This window comes from Rutilus rutilus, assembly GCF_951802725.1.
Source record: "Rutilus rutilus genome assembly, chromosome: 5".
Classification (NCBI taxonomy): Eukaryota; Metazoa; Chordata; class Actinopteri; order Cypriniformes; family Leuciscidae; genus Rutilus; species Rutilus rutilus.
In genome coordinates, this window is record NC_140213.1 from 37098724 (window position 1) to 37119279 (window position 20556).

The 20556-nt window shown below is 36.7% G+C and overlaps 1 protein-coding gene across 1 annotated transcript in view; it reads left to right on the forward strand.

The window, feature by feature from the left end:
- The window catches only part of itpr2 (inositol 1,4,5-trisphosphate receptor, type 2), an 89820-nt gene that overhangs the window by 21626 nt on the left and 47638 nt on the right, over window positions 1-20556 (forward strand). Inside the window, exons 9-35 of the mRNA XM_084408564.1 lie at window positions 98-193; window positions 1224-1274; window positions 3449-3597; window positions 4091-4190; window positions 4273-4436; window positions 5025-5166; window positions 6195-6353; window positions 6432-6604; window positions 7422-7541; window positions 7692-7874; window positions 7995-8246; window positions 8356-8503; window positions 9235-9382; window positions 9503-9690; window positions 10181-10301; window positions 10419-10470; window positions 11909-12077; window positions 12189-12356; window positions 13330-13419; window positions 13568-13693; window positions 13814-13936; window positions 14357-14557; window positions 14941-15183; window positions 16568-16693; window positions 16858-16986; window positions 17129-17249; window positions 18099-18277. Of these exons, the coding sequence (XP_084264690.1) occupies window positions 98-193; window positions 1224-1274; window positions 3449-3597; window positions 4091-4190; window positions 4273-4436; window positions 5025-5166; window positions 6195-6353; window positions 6432-6604; window positions 7422-7541; window positions 7692-7874; window positions 7995-8246; window positions 8356-8503; window positions 9235-9382; window positions 9503-9690; window positions 10181-10301; window positions 10419-10470; window positions 11909-12077; window positions 12189-12356; window positions 13330-13419; window positions 13568-13693; window positions 13814-13936; window positions 14357-14557; window positions 14941-15183; window positions 16568-16693; window positions 16858-16986; window positions 17129-17249; window positions 18099-18277 (3921 nt within the window). The remainder of the gene's footprint in view (window positions 1-97; window positions 194-1223; window positions 1275-3448; window positions 3598-4090; window positions 4191-4272; window positions 4437-5024; window positions 5167-6194; window positions 6354-6431; window positions 6605-7421; window positions 7542-7691; window positions 7875-7994; window positions 8247-8355; window positions 8504-9234; window positions 9383-9502; window positions 9691-10180; window positions 10302-10418; window positions 10471-11908; window positions 12078-12188; window positions 12357-13329; window positions 13420-13567; window positions 13694-13813; window positions 13937-14356; window positions 14558-14940; window positions 15184-16567; window positions 16694-16857; window positions 16987-17128; window positions 17250-18098; window positions 18278-20556) is intronic.

The window sequence follows — 20556 nt, forward strand, 5'->3', positions numbered from 1 at the left end:
GTTAATGAATGTGGTATACGCTACCGTTTAAAAATTTGGGGTCAGAAAAAATGTTTTTTGAAAGAAATTTAATCTAATCCTGTCCCGTGTGCTTCAGGTTGTCCACTATGACCCCTGCAGAGGAGGAGCCGGTCAATGGAACAGCCTGTTTCGTTTCAAACACCTCGCCACAGGACACTACCTTGCGGCCGAGGTACACATTCAATCTACTTTGTCTGGTCCTTTCCTGAAACTGTTTTCCTTTTGCTGTGTAGTATATGGTTTGACCTGGTGTGGTCATTTTGTAGCTCTGTATTTTTACTGTATGTCAGCATTAGTCTCATTTGTGGCTTTTTTTTTCTCTGTTAAGGAATCTTGGAGTAAATACCTGAGAAACATATTAAGAACCATCCTAATTATTTTATGTGACATGTTTTAATGTTCAAACATTTGGTATCAGTAAGTTTTTCCTGAAAGAAATGAATACTTTTATTCAGTAAAGATAGAATAAACTTATTAAATTGACAGTAAAGACATTTATAATTTCCATTTCAAATAAATGCCGTTCTTTTGAACTTTCTATTTACCAAATAACCTTGGTTTCCACAAAAATATGAAGCAGCACAACTGTTTTCAACGTTGATAATAATAAAAAATGTTTCTTGAGCATCAATTCAGATTTATATTATTTCTGGAGGATCTTGTGGCAATGAAAATTCAGCTTTGCCATCGCAGGAATGAATACATTTTGTAAATATATTAAAATAGAAAGCAGTTTTAAGCAATATTAATCTATTAATAGTATTAATACTAATTAATATTGTAAAAGAAGAAACTTTTTGTTCAAATAAATGAAGAAAAAAAACAAAAAAAAAGTTTAATAATAACTTTAATAATAATCTTACCGACCCAAACATTTGAACGGTAGTGTATACGTAATTGTGAACTTCATTGAATTCTCTTAATGATCTCTTAAACTATGAAGGACTAACCTCTGAGCAACAAAATGTTCTTCTGGAGGGGTGTATTATTATATTTTATGGTTTTGAGAGTGCAGAAGATGGGCTGCAGGTGGCAGTCTTCACAATGTTATTGTCACAGTGGTACAGAACCATTCGCAGCCATCCACTGTGCACAGGCCAGACAGAGGGCTTATTGTCTGAGATAAAAATGCTGAAAGAATCTGCCTTTGTCTCTGTGTGAATGTCGTAGGGCTTTCATATGCACTTCTTGTTCTGTTTCAGGTGAATCCTGAATTTAAAGATCGAACAGACAGTATCAGCACCAAAAATGAGGTAAGTCAGACCTCACTTGGATCCCAGCCCACACGATAGAACTTTAAATGTCATAACTAGGACTTCAAGGAGTCCGAGCTTGCAAAATTTCATAGAAAGTTCTGCAGATTTCCATGGAAGTTGCTTTTCCCATTCACTAGAATTCCCCACATTTTTCCCCACAATCACCACAGAAATGTAACACAAGTTCGCAGATTCTATCTGGGCATGTCCTGGATCTAGCAATCGATAAAACATTGATGCAATGCTTTAAAGTATTAAAGCTAAAACCAGCCCTAACAAATAGATAGTGTATGCAAGAATCACATTTGTTGATTGTGTTAAACTTTAGATGAAGTTTTGCATCTGACTCGCTCTGCTTAAAGGGATAGTTCACCCAAAAGTGAAAATTAGCCCATGATTTTACTCACCCTCAAGTCATCCTAAGTGTATATGACGTTCTTCTTTCAGACGAATACAATTGGAGTTATATTAAAAAAAATTCCTGGCTCTTCCAAGCTTTATAATGGCAGTGAATGGCTGTTTCTGTTTTGAAGTCCATAAAAGTGCATCTATCCATCATAAAAGTGCTCCACGCGGCTCCGGGGGGTTAATAAAGGCCTTCTGAAGTACTGTCGTACGTGCGTTCGCGAGAGACTGGCGTTCCAGCGTATGACTATTAATCAAATATTAATATTATTATAGTATAATTATAGTATTAGTATTATAGTCATTCTATATAGATCAGTGAGCAAAACACCGGAGCGTCCTACGTGATAAGCTGGAACGGCAGTCTTTCGTGAACGCTGCGAACGACAGTTAGCGGAAGTTAGAGATTACAGTTTGTAAAGTTTTAAATATGGATATTTTTCTTACACAAACGCTTCGCTTCAGAAGGCCTTTATTAACCCCCCGGAGCCGCGTGGAGCACTTTTATGATGGATAGATGCACTTTTATGGACTTCAAAACAGAAACAGCCATTTATTGCCATTATAAAGCTTGGAAGAGCCAGGACATTTTTTTTATATAACTCCAATTGTATTCGTCTGAAAGAAGAATGTCATATACACCTAGGATGACTTGAGGGTGAGTAAATCATGGGCTAATTTTAACTTTTGGGTGAACTATCCCTTTAAGTGAACTACCCCTTTCTGTCTCGGCTACACGGCATTGCGGCTCAGCCCAACTCTCTTGCACAACTTCACTATTACGTAATCCGTTTCTCTCCCTTCCTTCACGCTGCAACAGACAGACTCGCACAACTCTCGTCCTCCTACTCTCCGGAGAATTTTTTTCCGTCTTCAGCCTGCATCACGCACTGCACCTTTCCGCTGTATTAGCATTCTGCTTCAGCAGCCTCACAGACAAACACACTCGCACACGCGCAGAGGGGGCTCCTTACATAAGGTCTGAATCTGGGGGTGCCCCGTGAGAGTCAGGCAGACGTGCTGTCTGTGTCTGCTTTCGTGGAGGAGTGAGTCAGAGGAGCTGCAGAGAGTCAGAGCAGAGGAGAATGTATAATGCCGCTCTCCAAATAGCCCTCCATCAAAAAAGCTCTGGTGAAAAGAGTCTGTGCCACAGATGCAGTCCTGCATAATGTCCTCACTGTAGATGACCTCTGTGTTTGTCTCTGGATTTTTTTTTTTTTTTTTTTTTTTTTGCAGGAGCTGTGTCCATTATAGTAATTTCTGGTTCAATGTTGTCAATTAATACTGAACATTATTCCTACTCATTTCCTCAGTTTTTAAAAACAAGGCAAATATTTTGCACCAGAAAAACACTAATGGAAATATAGCCACAATACATAAACATTGTACATTTTAACATGAGATTAGTGTTATCAATATTGCTTGCAATCATGTCAAGCTTTGAATCCTGTCCTGATTCAACAAAAAATAAGAGTTGCACATTTCTGTTTTTAAATGCTTAGCCTCATAGACTTCCATTGGAATTGCATCACTATAAATGGATTTATTTTTTTTTATTTTTTGTTGTTTTACTTTTAGTTAACTATAATAACCCTGGTTTGAGGTCCGTCACCCTGATTTTCTTTTAATGTAAAAATAATGAAAACGTTGTAGAAAAAAAAAACTCGGGAGAAAAAAAAAACTACATATAATTACCTATAAATGCAGATTCAGTGAACTTGCATTGTCTATTGTGACCTTCCCCTTTCTCTCTGTGCAAACATCAGACCAACACAGACTCTTTGTACTCTAAAAAGAAGTGGCAGGCTGACAAGATCCCCTACACCCTTGTTGCAGTGCCCCATGGCAATGACATCGCCTCTCTCTTCGAATTGGATGCCACCACCTTACAGCGGGCAGACTGCCTGGTTCCCAGGTTAGTTCCTCTTCACCAAAATAACTTTCATCCATGACAACCCTATTAGAATGGTTTTACATTTAGATGTGCATTTATTTGTTTAGCGAACACTTTTATCCAAAATAAGGAACTATACAAGGAATCACCCTTACAGAAGCTGTACAAACATCCAAAATTGGATAGAAGTGCAAGTTAAGAGATGTAGGTGTGAAAAAGTAGCAGTACGGGTTTTAGTGCGGTGTATAGTGTGTTAATGATTGTAGAACAAGTGATCTCAATGCATTCAAGTGCTCACAAAGCCTTTTTAGTGCAACCTTTTGGATTTTAAAAATGTACTTAAAAACCATTTGTCCAGGTTAGTTTTTATTCAAGTGCTATCAATGGGATAGGAGTCCATACTATGTCGCATGTACTGTTGGGTATTTCCTGTAGCTCAAACATCAGAGAATGACGCTTACAACTGCAAGTTCTTTGGTTCGTTCCCTTGAAAATATGTACCTTCTTTTTTCAGGAACTCGTATGTGAGACTCAGGAACTTGTGCACAAACACCTGGGTGACCAGTACTAACATTCCTATTGATGTTGAGGAAGAACGACCCGTTATGCTCAAGGTTGTTTATTTCCATTTTTGATTTGAAGAAAAATAATCCATGTCAATGAAAGCTTATGTAATTTCTCTCTTTATTTGTGCAGATCGGCACCTGCCACATGAAGGAGGACAAGGAGGCGTTCTCCATTAATTCTGTCCCCCTGTCAGAGGTCAGAGACTTGGACTTTGCCAACGATGCCAACAAGGTCCTGGAGTCATTTGTGCGTATATTGGGTATCAGCAATTTCGCAGCAGCAAATGAACGCAGGTAATGTCATACTTACTGGAGGCCTTTTAATGCGCTAAGTTGTGGTCACATTGGCCTTCATGGTGCGGTCACAATGGACCTTTTCTTTGCACTTAAGCAAAAACATGTCCATGTCAATAGCATGCACTCGTAAAAATAAGATTCTTTATTGGCATCTATTTTTCCATGAAGAACATTTAACATCCATGAAACCTTTCCACTGCCCTGAAGATTCTTTATAGTGGAAAAGGATTCTTTAGATTATTAAAATGTTCTTCACACTAAGAAAAATTGGTTCTTTTAAGAGCTATTCACTAAAATGTTCTTTGGTGAACCCAGAATGGTTCATCTATCTATAAAAATATATATTTTTTTAAAGTGTAGAGATGTATATCTCTATGTATGTGTCTAACCAAGTAGCCTTTTCTGTTGGTCAGCATGGTGAATTCAAGTGACCAATGTGAACATGAGTGAAAACTGCACACGAAACTTCCAAATTATATATCGGGTTACATTTCCATAAGCAAAGGATTCTTATGAAGTAGATGTGATCACTACTATACATTTATAGTTTTAAAAACATACTTGCTCTTATGTTTTTATGTTCAGGTTTACTATTAAGCTGTTGGAGGATCTGATCTTCTTTTTGTGCGAGGTGCCAAACAACGGGCAGGACGTGCTGGCTGTTGTCATCTCGAACCCCAACAGAGAGAGGCAGAAACTCATGAGAGAGCAAAACATCCTGGCACAGGTTTGCTCAAACAGTGTACTTACAGTAAACTGATTCTTTAAAGTCCCCCTGAAGTCAATAGTTTTATCCCTTAAAACTCATCTTTGATCACCAAAATGACATATTGAAACATTTTTTTTCCTGTAAAAAAGTTATTTATGCCTTAAAATAGCTTGAATTCAACTCTACACCCTTCCTTCATTTAGTATACGCGGACTCATGAATATGAAAATTAGCTCCCCCTCCACTCAATCACATGATCCACTCACTCAACTTTACTGTAGTAAACGCTGCACAATGGCAAGTGAAAATACTGGTTTAATTCGACCATATATGTTTGAACCAGAAACTGATTCAGAAGAAGAAGTGGAAGAGCGAATTATACAGGCTCGTATACAAGTCGATGTATCAGAATGGTAATGCGTTTTATGTATGTCGGTAATTAATATGGTAATACAGTAATTAATATGATTAGCCTTTGGCTGGACTACGTTATTAAACAGCTAATAATGTGTTGCTAATGTTACACAAACCATGTTCCTGTTCGCCATTTCAGAGTCAGACGGCTGCCTTCTAAAAATCAGCATCCTTACAAACGCTTAGAACAACTTATAGTTCATCATGACATCGTAATATACATAATTCACCCAAAATATTGCTAAATGTACCCGATTTTTTTATATCAACAGAAAAATATACCATGATAACCTGGCTTCTCTGGAGACTACCCTTCTTCACAGCTTATTTAATGATATGCTAAAGCCCGCCCACACGTTGACTTGATTGGTTACAAGGTAGTTTGTGACATAAGAAACACGGGCGATTTCAAACCGCTTTTTTGAGACTGTCTTTGGTTCACTGCAGTTTTAAGGAGAAAATACTCAGCAATGGTGTTGACTTATGAATTTGCACATGGTTTGTCTTAAACCATAATATTAAAAACACCACATATACATAAACAACATTAAAAACTTGATTTTCACCACAGGGGGTCTTTAAGGACCATCGTTTCCATGGCAGATTTCTTACTGTAATTTTTACGTTTGCAGATCTTTGGAATTCTTAAAGCCCCATTTTCGGAGATTAAAGACTCGCCAATGCCGAAGCTTGAAGATGTGGGCGAGCAGCGCAACTCTGCATTTAAATACATGCTACAGCTGTGTTACAGAATCCTGCGCCATTCCCAACAAGACTACCGCAAGAATCAGGCAAGGAACATCTTCAATTATCAACTCCAATTAATCAATCAATGTATGAGACTAATACACGTGTCCTCTTTATCACAGGAGTACATAGCCAAGAATTTTTCCATCATGCAGGCTCAGATCGGCTATGAGATCCTGGCCGAAGACACAATCACTGCTCTTCTGCACAACAACCGCAAGCTGTTAGAGAAGCACATCACCGCACGTGAGATCGAGACCTTTGTCAAACTTCTGCGCAGGAACCGAGAGCCCAGGTCTGACCCAGAGATTTTGACATCCACTCAAATGTCTGGTACTAATCAAAACTTGCAGAAAGTATGAAAGGAAATGTAATGGAGTCTTTAAGGAAAACTATTTTTTTTAATTTGGGACCAGTTATATTGAGATCAAATAAGAGATTTTTAAGAATTCTTTATGACACATATGCTGTGATGTCCTGCTGGATACAAAGAAATTAATCATATTTTTATTTTCCAATTTCTTTTTAGAAAATTATTATTTGTCCTATTAGGATCATTTAGAATTGGTTCCAAATTATGATTTAATTACATAGGCATAAGCTTTCCTTGATGTTTTTGGTTGGTTAGGTTTTTTTTCAGCGTTCTTACTGTAGAACCATGTTTTTTGTTTTTGTTTTTGTCGAGTTTTGTACACTACCATTCAAAAGTCTGGTCAGTAATATTTTTTGATGTTTTTGGAAAAAGTCTCTTATGCTCACCAAGGCTGCATTTTTTTTATCAGAAAAGTAAAACAGTAATATTGTAATGTTATCACAGTTGAAAACAGTTGTGATGCTTAATATTTTTGTGGAAACAATGATACATAAAAAACAGCATTTATTTTAAATTTGTTTGAAATCTTTTGTAACAATGTAAAGGTCTTTATTGTCACTTTTGATTATTTTAATGCATCCTTGCTGAATAAAAGTATTAATTTCTTTAAAATAAAATACTAACCCCAAACATCTGAGTAGTAAACATTCAGATGTGATTCTTGCATTTGATACAACTACAAGTACCATTTTCACATTGGTTAGCAGTGGTTATAAGGTTCTTGTGCATTTCCCCCCAGGTTTCTGGATTATTTGTCTGACCTGTGTGTCTCCAACAAAACAGCCATTCCTGTCACTCAGGAGCTCATTTGCAAATTCATGCTGAACCCCATCAACGCAGACATCCTCATCCAGACCAAGTGAGAGCTGTTCTGTGCTGCCTCCTGAGATTATCTGTATAACAATGACTCAGAATAATTGGATTAATCTGTAATAACTGTATACAGCTATTGACAAGGTCATTTTGCTTTTTATGTTAAGATATATGACTGGGGCTTGTGTTTCTTTAGACTGATCCCACACACAGAGACCTCTCTGGACTCATCTTTAATCCAGGATGATGGTGAGGATGAAGAAGTGTGGCTATACTGGATTGATAACCACAAAGAGCCTCATGGGAAGTCCATCCGCCACCTGGCTCAGGATGCCAAGGATAGACAAAAGGTGGACGTTGACAACATTACATATTATAGGTGAGTGTTTAATCACATTTTATTTTTTTATTTTAGGCAGGTTGCTTTTCACTTTGAATCGGAGTACTTCTGAATGTTTAAACAGCAGTGTTATCAAGTGCCCTATCCATTCTCTTGCAGGTGCCAACTCAATCTCTTTGCTAAAATGTGCCTGGACCGGCAGTATCTGGCCATCAATCAGATTTCCAGTCAGCTGCCGGTGGATCTAATCCTGCGCTGCATGTTTGATGACTGCCTGCCTTACAACCTGCGTGCCTCATTTTGTCGTCTAATGTTGCACATGCACGTGGACCGCGACCCGCAGGAGGCCGTGGTGCCCGTTCGCTATGCACGTCTGTGGACCGAGATACCCTCCAAGATCTCCGTCAATGAGTAAGATGGAAGCCAGTTTTTTGCCAGTGTTACTTCTAGCATCACATTGCTTTATTTATAGGACTGTTTTGTGTTGTTTGGATTGTCTGAATGTGTATTTGGTGCACAGGTATGATTATGAGTTCAGAGACACGTCCAGAGAGGAGATGAAGAGAAAGTTTGCCCCTACAATGCATTTTGTGGATGAATATCTCAAAGATGTTGTCAGTCAGCCTGATCCATTTGGAGACAGTGAAAAGAATGAACTGACCCTTGAGGTGAGATTATGGTTGGTTCCTATAACAGTTCTCACACGTGTAATTTCCCATCAATGTGGACAGAAAACCATGCAGAAATGCTATGACATTGTTTCCTGGTCTATTCAGCAACACCACTTCTGAATCTACAGAGCAATACAAACAGCCTGACGATTCCTGAATTAATGACTCTCTAAGTTTATTTTTTTTTATTTTTTTTATTGAATCATAACCATATAGTACAAACAGTGTCCACTTCTTGAAGTATTCACCATTATAAGCTGCTTTTGTTAGTGAATCAAATCCATTCATAGAGCATGACTGGTGTATTCCGACTTGATTCCTGAGCAAATGACTCTAAAGAGTTGGTTTTGATTCCCAAATGAATGACCTTATGAGCAATTTTCTTTAGTAAATAAAATCTATCCGTATACAGTGGAACAATGTTGTCCAACAGATTCCCAAACAAATGACTCTGAGTTGGTTCTTGTATAGAATCAAAACAACACAGCACGGCCATTGTAGTCCTTTTTTAGTGAATCACATCATGTTGTATTTGATGCTTGTGACATCTAAATCAGTGTAGTTAGTGACAATGTTTATATCTGTTATTTGTGTGTCAGGTCTGAGGTTTTTCCTGAGCGTATTATGTGATGAGCAGATTGGCTGCATTAGCTCTAACAGAATACTAATGATTCACTCTCTAACACTTCGAATTTGAATGGCTTTGCCTCTGTCTGTCTCTCTCACAGGTGGTCCACCTGGCACGTAACCTGGTCTACTTTGGCTTCTACAGCTTTAATGAGCTTTTGTGCCTCACGCGCACCCTGCTGGCCATCCTGGACATTGTCCAACCCACGTTCACATTCATGTCCAAACTCAACAAGGGCCCTGAGGGAGGTGAGAGACTTTTTCAAGTTGTCTGTTTTCACTCAAGTAATGTGTCTTCAGTATTTGTTTTACAAGATAATAGCTGCTTGTGCTTGAGGAGGTGTAACACTTCAGGCTGTGTTTGTGTAGGTAATAATGTCATGCGTACCATCCACGGTGTGGGTGAGATGGTGACTCAGATGGTTCTGAGCAGAGGCTTAATGATGGCCCACTGTCTCCCCGATGCTCAGCCAATCCACGGAAAGCAAATCTGTCTCCCTGACAACGAGAACGTCATGGTGATGGACACCAAGCTCAGGATTATTGAGATTCTGCAGGTGATGCCCTCATAGATTGCTGTAAATCTGTTGCAGTGAACTAAATGTATTAGTTACACTTCACAAAACTCAAGTTTATGTCTTCCACACTATGTCAAGGAAAGGTTTTGGAAATTATATTAAAGGGTTAGTTCACCTTTGAAACCAATAAAGATATTTTTAATTAAATTTGAGATATTTTTGTCCCTCCATTAAATTATATTCACTCAAATGCTTCAAAACATTCATAAAGAGATTCCATATAATAGAGAATCTATATAAATCGAATGGCTTAATCCAAGTCTTCTGAAGATACATGATCACTTTTTTTGTTGTACAAATTTAATTTATCCTTTTATTAACATACACATAAACATTGATCAACTAACTTATATAGAGCAATCAGATTTGGTAAACGTAAGCTCAAGACTTGGATTGATCCGTCAGAGTTTGTGTGGACTATCCCTTTAAATGTTGGCATAATTTTACATTTCATCTTTTCCTTTTATAGTTCATTCTGAATGTGCGTCTCGATTACCGCATCACCTATCTGCTGTCTATCTATAAAAAAGAGTTTGGCGAGCAGACTTTGGACACTTCTGCCTCAGTGACGGAAGTTCCTGTCATGGCTGGTGAGAGACATTTCATGATATACAGTAAACATTCATTTTCAGATCCCAGTTGAGGAGTTTATTCTTGTTTTAAGGGTCTGTTTGTGTATGTTTTAATATTTCTATTGTATATTCCAGAGCCAAACATTGAGGAAATTGCAGAGAAAGCAGAGAATATGTTTTCGGGAAGGTGAGGGAGTGATTATTTGCCTTGTGTTATGTTTATTTGGGTTGTGTTTGGTGCTTAAGAATGAACTATTGAAATAGCTGGATTGATATTGGTACTAATGCTGACTTTTTTTTTAAAATGGGTTAGTTATCAGTTAGACATAACCAAATTAAAATTGAAATGTGTATTAATTGCTGTCAGGCTTTAAAACAAACAAAAACAGATTTAAATTTACACTACTGTTCATTTGGGGTTGGTAAGATAAAAAAAAAGAAAAAGAATTTGAATGCTTTTTAAGCTCACCAGGGCTTAATTAAAGGGTTAATTCACTCAAAAATAAATATTCTTTCATTAATTACTCACCCTCATGTTGTTAAACCTGTAGGACCAGTAAAAAAACGCCCAAAATTCAACAAGACTATTCAACAATTTCTTCACTTCCGTGTCAGTCTCTGACGCTGTTCACTTTGTAAACACAGTGCAGTGCTTCCATGTTCTACGTCAGAACGCCGGCGTATGCGTCCTGGTGCTCACGTGAACCGTGTCAGAGACTGACATGGAAGAGAAGAAATTGTTTAATAAAGTCTTTATTTTTGTTTTTTTGCGCACAAAAAGGATTCTCGTCACTTCATAGCATTAGGTTGAACCACTGTAGTCACATGGACTATTTTAACGATGTCTTTACTACCTTTCTGGGCCTTGAAAGTGGTAATTAAATTGCTGTCAATGGAGGGACAGAAAGTATAATTATATCTTAAGTATAAAAATATCTTAATTTGTGTAAAGGTCTTACGGGTTTGGAACGACAATAGGGGGATTAATTAATGACAGAATTTTTATTTTTGGGTGAACTAACCCTTTAATTTGATTAAAATACAGTAAAAACAGTAATGTTGTAAAATATGAGTAAATAATGAGTCTTCAGTGTCACATGATCCTTTTTTGTAATAATTGATCAGTTTGATGCATCTTTGCTGAATAAAAGTATTAATTTCTTTTAATCAAAAAAAGGAAATCTTAATGAAACCCAAACTTTTAAACTGCTGCTTTTCTTGTTTTAATTTTCTGGAGCATTTGTGAGGGCACATTTTTTTTAACCATAAAAAGAAACAGTGTGCTCTCCATTTATGTCAAATACTTGAATTAATTGAAACAAATAACAAACAACAATATGAACAAATATGGCTGTTAAATATAGAATCAACATCAAATATCAAGAATCTGAAAAAAATGCTCACAATATCAAAACACAATACTCATTCTGCTACATTACATTTCAATAATTTGCAGGCCCATATGTCATTTTTGCCCCATCTCTAGTTAATTTCTGACCCTGGTCATTACTTTTTCCATCCTCTCAGACACTTAGAATTAAATTTACCATCTCTTGCTGTTGTCTTTAAAACTTCTATTTAAAAAAACTCTTTACTCAATCTAGTCTTGTGTTTTGTGTTCACAGTGCTAAGGAGAGGAGCCCAGTGGACCTCGATGATGAAGGTGGTCAGACGTTTCTGCGGGTGCTCATTCACCTCATCATGCAGGACTACCCTCCACTGGTCTCCGGCTCCCTTCAGCTCATCTTTAAACACTTCAGCCAGAGAGCCGAAGTTCTGCAGGCCTTCAAACAGGTCTCACTCTCACTCATACTACTGTCTTCTTATCAGTGTATGGAGACTGGCAAGTTGGTTTGTTTTACTGATAGACACATTATTTGCCAATGAATGTTTTTTGTTCTGCAGGTCCAGTTGCTGGTTTCTGAGGAGGATGTGGAGAATTATAAGAAGATTAAGGCAAGCCTGGACCAGCTGCGTCTGACAGTGGAGAAGTCTGAGCTGTGGGTTGAGAAGAGTGGAGGTTACGGCGGTGAAGATATTGCTGAGAATCAAAACAAAGAGCAGAACTCAGAGGTGTGCACCTACTGGCAGGAGAAACACTGCAAGCGTATTGCTAAATTATAATGCAACAGATTTGCTTCTTCATCACAGTGCATTGCGAATTCAATATAGAGAATACATTTAAAATCTTATTTTGATACAGTGATTAATGTTTGATGTTGATTAATTCTCTTACCCTTAAAAGATTGGCTGACTAATAATTTAGTTCTAGTAATCGACCAACATTATATTACTGTTTATAAGTAATAAACTCATTGCCGACATTAGAAGTATAATATTCATAATGCACATACTCTTGTAGTTTAATAATCATTTTTAATCATCATTTTGTTATTATTGTGTCAAAAAGCAGAACAGTGTTGTAAGTAACTAAATCTATTAAAAAAATTTTTGTTAATTGACATGAAGCTAAAATAAAATATACATTTTATTTCAGTTAGTTGACAAAGCAAGATTTCTAAGAAAAAAAAACTAACAGAAATGACTAAAAACTTAATTAAATGTAAAATTAAAAATACACTTAAAATGAATTTTCTTTCAGTTAGTTGCCAAGGAAACATTTATGTTTACTATTTAAGTTGAAATACTTAAACTGATAAAACTAAAATATAAAATATGAATAAATCTATAAAATATTACTAAAGATAAATGAAAGCTTAGAAGTATTTAAAAAACAATAATCAAAATAATTTTTATTAAAAAAATGCAAAAGCACAAAATTACTAAAACAAACTAAATTTAAAATGAAAACTGAAAATATAGTTATTCCAAAAATATGAATAAATTCTAATTAAAGTATGAATAAAAACTCTAGTAGTATATAAATAGTACTTCAATGACACTAAAGCAGAAATAAAAGTTAAATAGTTCTGCATATCTGTTATGTGAATACAGTAACATGTATGAGAATAATCTGTATCAGTATCGGTCATTGAAAATCAATATCGGCGATGTCACCTGACTGTGTGTAATATCTGGTTTACAGGAAGCAGGTATCTTGAGCCCAGTGCAGGATGGGAACAATAAACCTCAAATAGACAGCAACAAAGCCAACAACTACAAAATTGTGAAAGAGGTGTGAACTTTTTCACTCAATGTTTCCTCCGCTCCAAAGAGTACAAGTCTTATATATTACATAACGACAATGCTAATAGCCGCATACACAGCAGAATTCCCTCTAAATGTAATGCCGGTCCTGTGGTTTTGTGTCTGGTGTGACATAGATCCTGCTGAGTCTCAGTAAACTCTGCTCTCCTGCTAAGAAGATTCGCGTGCAGCAGCAGAGGCTGCTGAAGAACATGGGAGCTCACACTGTGGTGCTGGACCTGCTCCAGATCCCGTATGAGAAGGTGAGTGGACATTCCTTCAATCATATTACAGTAAATATTACAGTATTACAGTACATGCTACAGTAAAATGACTCATTTCGGGATCCTTATGCTGCCAAATTCTTGCTGCTTCATCTCCAGGGGGATGAAAAGATGGACGAGATCATGACTCTAGCCCACACTTTCCTTCAGTACTTCTGCAGAGACAACCCTCAGAACCAGGCGCTGCTGCACAAACACCTCAACCTCTTCCTCACACCCGGGGTGCGTTTCACCAGAGAGTTATTCACCCAAAATATGAAAATTCTGTCATCGTTTACTCACCCTCAAATTGTTCGAAACCTGTATGAATTTCTTTCTTCTGCTGAACACGGAAGAAGATATTTTGCAGAATGTTTAACAACCAAACAGTTGTAGGGCACCTTTCCCCATACTATGGAAGTCAGTGGGGCCCATCAACTGTTTGGTTATCGACATTCTTCAAAATATCTTCTTTTGTGTTCAGCAGAAGAAAGGACAGGTTTGGAACAACCTGAGGGTGAGTAAATGATGACCGAATTTTCATTTTTGGGTGAACTGTCCCTTTAATGAGCATTACATGTCCTTGCAATTAATAATAGATTATTTGGTGTTGAAAGGGAATTCTGAGAATATTTGATTTGATTCTGTCTTCGCTTCGCTCAGCTTCTGGAGGCCAAGACAATGTGCTACATCTTCAGGAACAACTACCACCTGTGCAATGAGATCAGCGACCGCGTGGTGCATCACTTCGTGCACTGCATTGAGACCCACGGCCGTCACGTGGAGTACCTGCGCTTCCTCCAAACCATCGTCAAAGCGGATGGCAAATACGTGAAGGAATGTCAGTGCAAAATCATGAATGAGGTGAGATGGATATTGAATTTAATGCTCCATGGAGATATATACGCAATTCAGACTCAAAGCACACATTAATCATGTTCATAATACACATTAATATTAAAAATATTTTTTAAGTAATAATAATAATACTATTTTTTAAATGTCTGTATTTTGATATTTTGTTTATTAAATGTTTTTATTTTTACAAAAAATGTCAGTATGTTTTGAATAACTTTTCTTAAAAATGTGTATTTCGTGATAGTTATCCATACATTTTGAGAACATCTTAATATTCATTCTTGTATTCGTCTCCACTTATTGTCAAAAAACGCTTCCATTCACATGAAAGTGAATTTATATAGTGTTCTAGGTGATAAATCAGACAATGTGTTTGTTTTGGACGGTAGCTGGTGAACGGAGGAGAAGACGTGTTGGTCTTCTATAATGACCGTGCCTCTTTTCCGGCACTGCAAAATATGATGTCTTCTGGGCGGGATGAGAACGGGTCTCTGGCGTACCACATCACTCTGGTTGAGCTGCTGGCAGCCTGCACCGAGGGCAAGAATGTTGATACCGAGCTCAAGTGCAACTCACTTCTGCCACTTGATGATATTGTCAAAGTGGTCACGCACACAGACTGCACTGCAGAGGTAACAGAACATTATCCCTATCTGAGAAGTTCTTCTCTTGAAAAGTGACGGAGCTGTTGTACATGTTGTTTATTATGCACTTTATAAGTTATCTAATGATATTTGTCTGATTATGGAGAAAAAAAATTCCAATTACAGTCCATTCCAAATGAGCTAAAAGTTAAACACTCTAAAGAACATGTACAGTAGGAAGCTGACGCTTAGAAAAAAGGCACAGTGATGGAATTACCATAATGCGTTGATATACAGAAGTAAAAAAAAAAATACACTACAGTTTAAAAGTTCCTGGTCAGTAAGATTTTAAAGAATTTTTTATTAAGAATTATTACTTTTATTCAAAAACAAAAGATTTCTGTTTAAAAATCAGCAGCACAACTGTTTTCAGCATTGATGATAATAATAAGAAACGTTTCATTTCTGAAGTATCATGTGGCATGATATATTAAAATGGAAAACAATTATTTCACAATTACTACTGTTTTTACTGTATTTTTGATCAAATAAATGCAGCTTTGGTGGACATAAGAGACCTCTTTCAAAAACATTCAAATCTTACCAACCCCAAACTTTTAAACAGTAGTGTATGTATATTTTTGTCCACACATTTAAAATGTATGAATGTTTTTGAATTATATAAAATAAAAGCCAATAAAATAATTATTAATAATGTAGTTTAAAATGAGAAATATGTTTATTTACATTTGAAAAAGTGTTTTGGGGTCATTGGATACCATGGTACTGAAATATTACAGAGCACATATACTGTACTATGGTATTTAGCTGGTATTTCAAGGTACTTCAAAGAAAACCATCAAATAAATGAGGCCTATGAATAATCAGATGCAAATATAAATATAAAACCAGTCCTAATTGAAAGAGTGATTTATAAGCAATTTTTTATAGGCCGGTCATTTTTGACCGGGAACACCACAAGTGTGACTATGTGCCATATTTTTTACAAAACAAAAGTTTCAAAACAAAATTCCTGGTGAAATATTAGAGTAGACTAGTGTGATCAACAGTAGCCATTTTTTTCATTTTTTTTTTTCATATTTCCAAATTTACTCATAAATTATTTGTTTTTTACTCAAAAAATGAGATGCCCATTCTCAGATAAATGAGGCCCATGATTAATCAGATGCAAACAGAAATATAAAACCAGTCCTAATTGAAAGAGAACAAGTTGACAAAAAGATTGAATCCAAGATTGGGTGAAAATATGGTATAATGAGTGATTTATAAGCTTTTTTTTATGGGCCTGTCATTTTTGACCGGGAACACCACAGGTGTTATAGGGTTTTGAACACCACATGAGGGTTAAAACCATTTTTTTTTAAGTGACATCAGCTAGCCTTTTTGAGCATTGTTTTTTCCTCTTTTGCAGGTGAAAATAGCATATGTAAATTTTGTGAACCACTGCTATGTGGACACTGAGGTGGAGATGAAGGAGATCTACACCAGCAATCACATTTGGAAACTCTTCGACAGTTTCCTTACAGACATGGATAAGGTGAGTTAAATGACACCAACTCTCTCCTTCTCTTTCCCTCCCTCGCAATTTGTGAGGCATGATATATTACATACTGGTTCGAAGAGCTGTTTAGATCATCTGTGACTGATTTGTGATTGCTGTGTGGGTGATAAGCATCCTGAACTGTGATGATGTTGTTGTAGGTCACTAGCAGCCCCACAGACAGGAAGCATGCTGACACATGCCTCGAAAAATACGTCACCGATACCATCATGGCCATCGTCAAGGGCTTCTTCGGTTCCCAGTTCTCTGTCAGCAATTCAAACCTTCAGGTAGAGAGAGAAAGTTTAATCTATGAGTTTGACCTCAACATGTCTCATTCGTCTGAAGCATTTCTCCTCTATGAATCAGTCATATTAATGTGGTGTTACTTGTGATGTTTGAGTGGGAAATCATACTGGATCTCTTCATCAGGCCCATCAAGCAACTTTCATAAAAGTGCTGCAGTCCTCCTGCAAACTCTACAACTGCACCTGGCTTAACTCCCTGCAGAAGACTAACATCGAGGGTTGCATTAAAACCCTTAATGATGTCGGTAAGTTGTCAGACACGTGCCTTTTAATCCAAATATAAGGCCGCCATTTGACAGAGGGTTTTGGTTTGCCCGTAAAATGTTATTTTTAATGTACGGTCATACCTGGTATCTTCAACATGACTAAAACTGCTTCATGCTAATTCATCTTTTTTATGTTTTTAAATATTGGCAATCCTTCATTAGATTTCAAAATGGCTGAAATGGGCACTGAGTTAAATAAATAAAAAATTAAGATATTTAATGGAAAAACAATTTAAAACATTCAACTTTGAGAATTTAGTAAAGATTTAGTGAAGATAAGTACATACACAAATAAACATGAGATAAATCAAGGTAAATAAATTACGTCAAATAGACTTTTCACTCTAACAGTTGTTAAAACACTTTAGTTTTAAACACTAGGTTATGAAACCTTGGGTTATATTGTTCCCATTTTATTTTACATACTTCATCTTGGGTTAAGTAGTTAATTCTGGATAGTTAAGTCTAACTATTTCACTTGCTATATTTCTAAACCTTTTGTTCACATTGTTCACTCATTTTCGTACAGTATTTGTGAGGATAATAACAATTAATTTGACAAGTACAGCTCACAAAAAGCATGCAACCTAAAGCATGCTTGCCTTAAATAATCTAAAAATCATACTATAAAACGTACCCAAAAAATCAAAGGAAAATACAGAAGTGTTTGCTATCAGTTTTTGAGATTTTTAACATGTTTTTTAAACATGTGTTTCCCTCAGATAATGCATAAAGGTTTTTTCATTCATTTCTAATGAGGTTACAAATGTATTGTAGTCTGGAAATGTGTACATTTGTAAACACTGTCCTCCTCCTAACCCTTCCCAGCCAAGAGTCGGGCCATCCCTATTCCAGTGGACCTGGACGGTCAAGTCAATGCCCTGTCGCTGAAGACACACACCAGCATGGTGCAGCGTGCAGTGAAGGACTGGAAGCTGTCGGCCCGTGGCCGTCCCCGCAAGGAGCCCTTTGGGGCCCATGATTACAAGATCATTGAGAAACTACAGGTAACGACACCTTCACATCAAAAACGGTCACCAGTAAAACACCCTCATCTGTGTAGTTTTCTAAAGGCAACTGACCAATCAGAATCATGTACCTGAATACAAGTGGCATCATTTTACCATCTGAAACGTGCTGCGACTTATATTCCAAAGCAACTTAATGTAATTAACAGCAAGCACGCAAAACATGCTACACACAAGTACACACATTTGAGAAATGTGGTATGAATTTAATTGTATAATGCATTTCCCAAATGCCCATAGGTTTTTTATTTTTTATTTTTTACTTTAAATAAATTAGTTTAGGCTTTGCGTTTATAATAAATATTGTTTGAAAAGAATGCCATGATTTATGTTTATTTGATATATTTTATATGTTTTTCTTTCCTGTTCTATTCTGAATACTGGTAAATTGAATTTATAGTGTTTATAATGTATTTTGTATTAATTCTGATTGTAATAATAACATGTGACTTATGCATCAATTAGACTTATCTGAGTTTTTTCTCCGTCGACACTGCAATTTTGACCTGGTGCGACTTGGTCGTACGGTAGCCTATTCCTGAATGCTATTATTTAAAAAATGTAATAATACACCTCCTTGCACATCCTCATTGATCCAGTCATTTTCATATGTATAAATAGGGGTGTGACGAGATATCATGACACGAGATCTCGCGAGACTAAAATGTGACGAGATTTCTCGTCGAATGAAAAGCTGTCTCGTGATATCGCCATGATTAGCATAGAATATGCCACCGCTACATTCACATTACATTATTACGGTGTACACCGCGGCACTGCCTCCACTGTCGTTTTTGCATTTTATAAAAATAAAAACCATTGTAAACTATTGTAAACGTCTACTCTGCTCATCCAGCACGAGTTGCAGTCGCATACATACTGTGACAGTGCAGCAGGAATCACAGTTCACCGATCTGTGTGACGATGGTGGAGGATTTGTTGCGCAACAGAGCGTTGACCACACAGAACACGTTTTTCCATTCCAGTGCAGTACTTTTCCATTGTTTTTCTATGTAAACACACGCTAGACGGGTGTGTATAACGTTGCGTTCGTGTCTTGCATCTTTTGCAGCGTCTCGCGCATTCCACTGCCAGCGTCTTGCGTTTTACAAAGCAAAAAGGCGTTCTGTGTGAATGGCCCCTTATCTTGTAGAACGTGCGTGCTCAGCACCGCCACTACGGAGTACGCGCGATCACGAATTTAAAAGTGAAAGTAAAACACGAGCTCCCTGCTGCACCAAATTAGACTGCATACAATAGCACGTCTCCCAATATCAAACCTATCTCTAGACTGTGTAGTTGTGGCTCTGGTCTCTGTTTGCACTTTGAATACTGAGAGAGTTGGCCTACTTTATGGTTGCACTTGCACTTAATTATTTCTTGCACTAATAAGACTAAGAAAAACTGTTATTTATACTGTTTTTATTTCTATTTTTAATTTGTGGAAAGTAGTTCCATTAGGAGGTCACACACAGGCTCAATCAGAAGTTCTTGAAGCTCATTATTCGTGTACAGTAAGGTCCGTGTGAAATCATACTTGAGAGAAGCCAGTCAGTTGAGTTTGTGGTAAAACCTTTTAAAGTGCTTGTATATTGTTGTATTTCATTGTATTTGATAATTCATACTCAAAGTAGAACTGAAATGACATTCATTACAAGATGATTTAGTTAAAACATTTCAAAATGCACCTGCAGACTATTTTTCCAGTCATGAATTTTGTCATTGAGGATTTCTATATAATATTGAGCAAAAATCTCGTCTCGTTCTTGTGAACCCAATCTCGTGAGACAGTGTCTCATCACACCCCTATAATTAAATGGTCACACAATATAGTTTGCGGATCAAATATTCACTATTAACTATGACTTTTGCCTCAAACTCCTAATTTTCTGCGTATTAACAGTAAGGTAGTTGTTATAATAAGTTTAGGTATGGGGTAGGGATAAGGGATATAGAATATGGTCATGCAGAATAAGGCATTATTATGTGCTAATAAACAACTAGTTAATAGTGAAATTTGGTCCCCAAACTAAATTAGCAATTGAATAAATAAAAAAAAGTAAATGGAATAAAATAAAACTGAGTAAAATAAATACATTACATTAATTTCATATGTAGGGGTCCATGGCATCCAAAAGATTGAAAACCCCTGTGCTAACCTGCTAATTATAATAGTAATAGTACTTGTGTTAAAAGCCTTGTGTATGTGAAAAAAGGCTTTTGTCTTAAATTGATTACTACTTTTGATTTGATTTGTG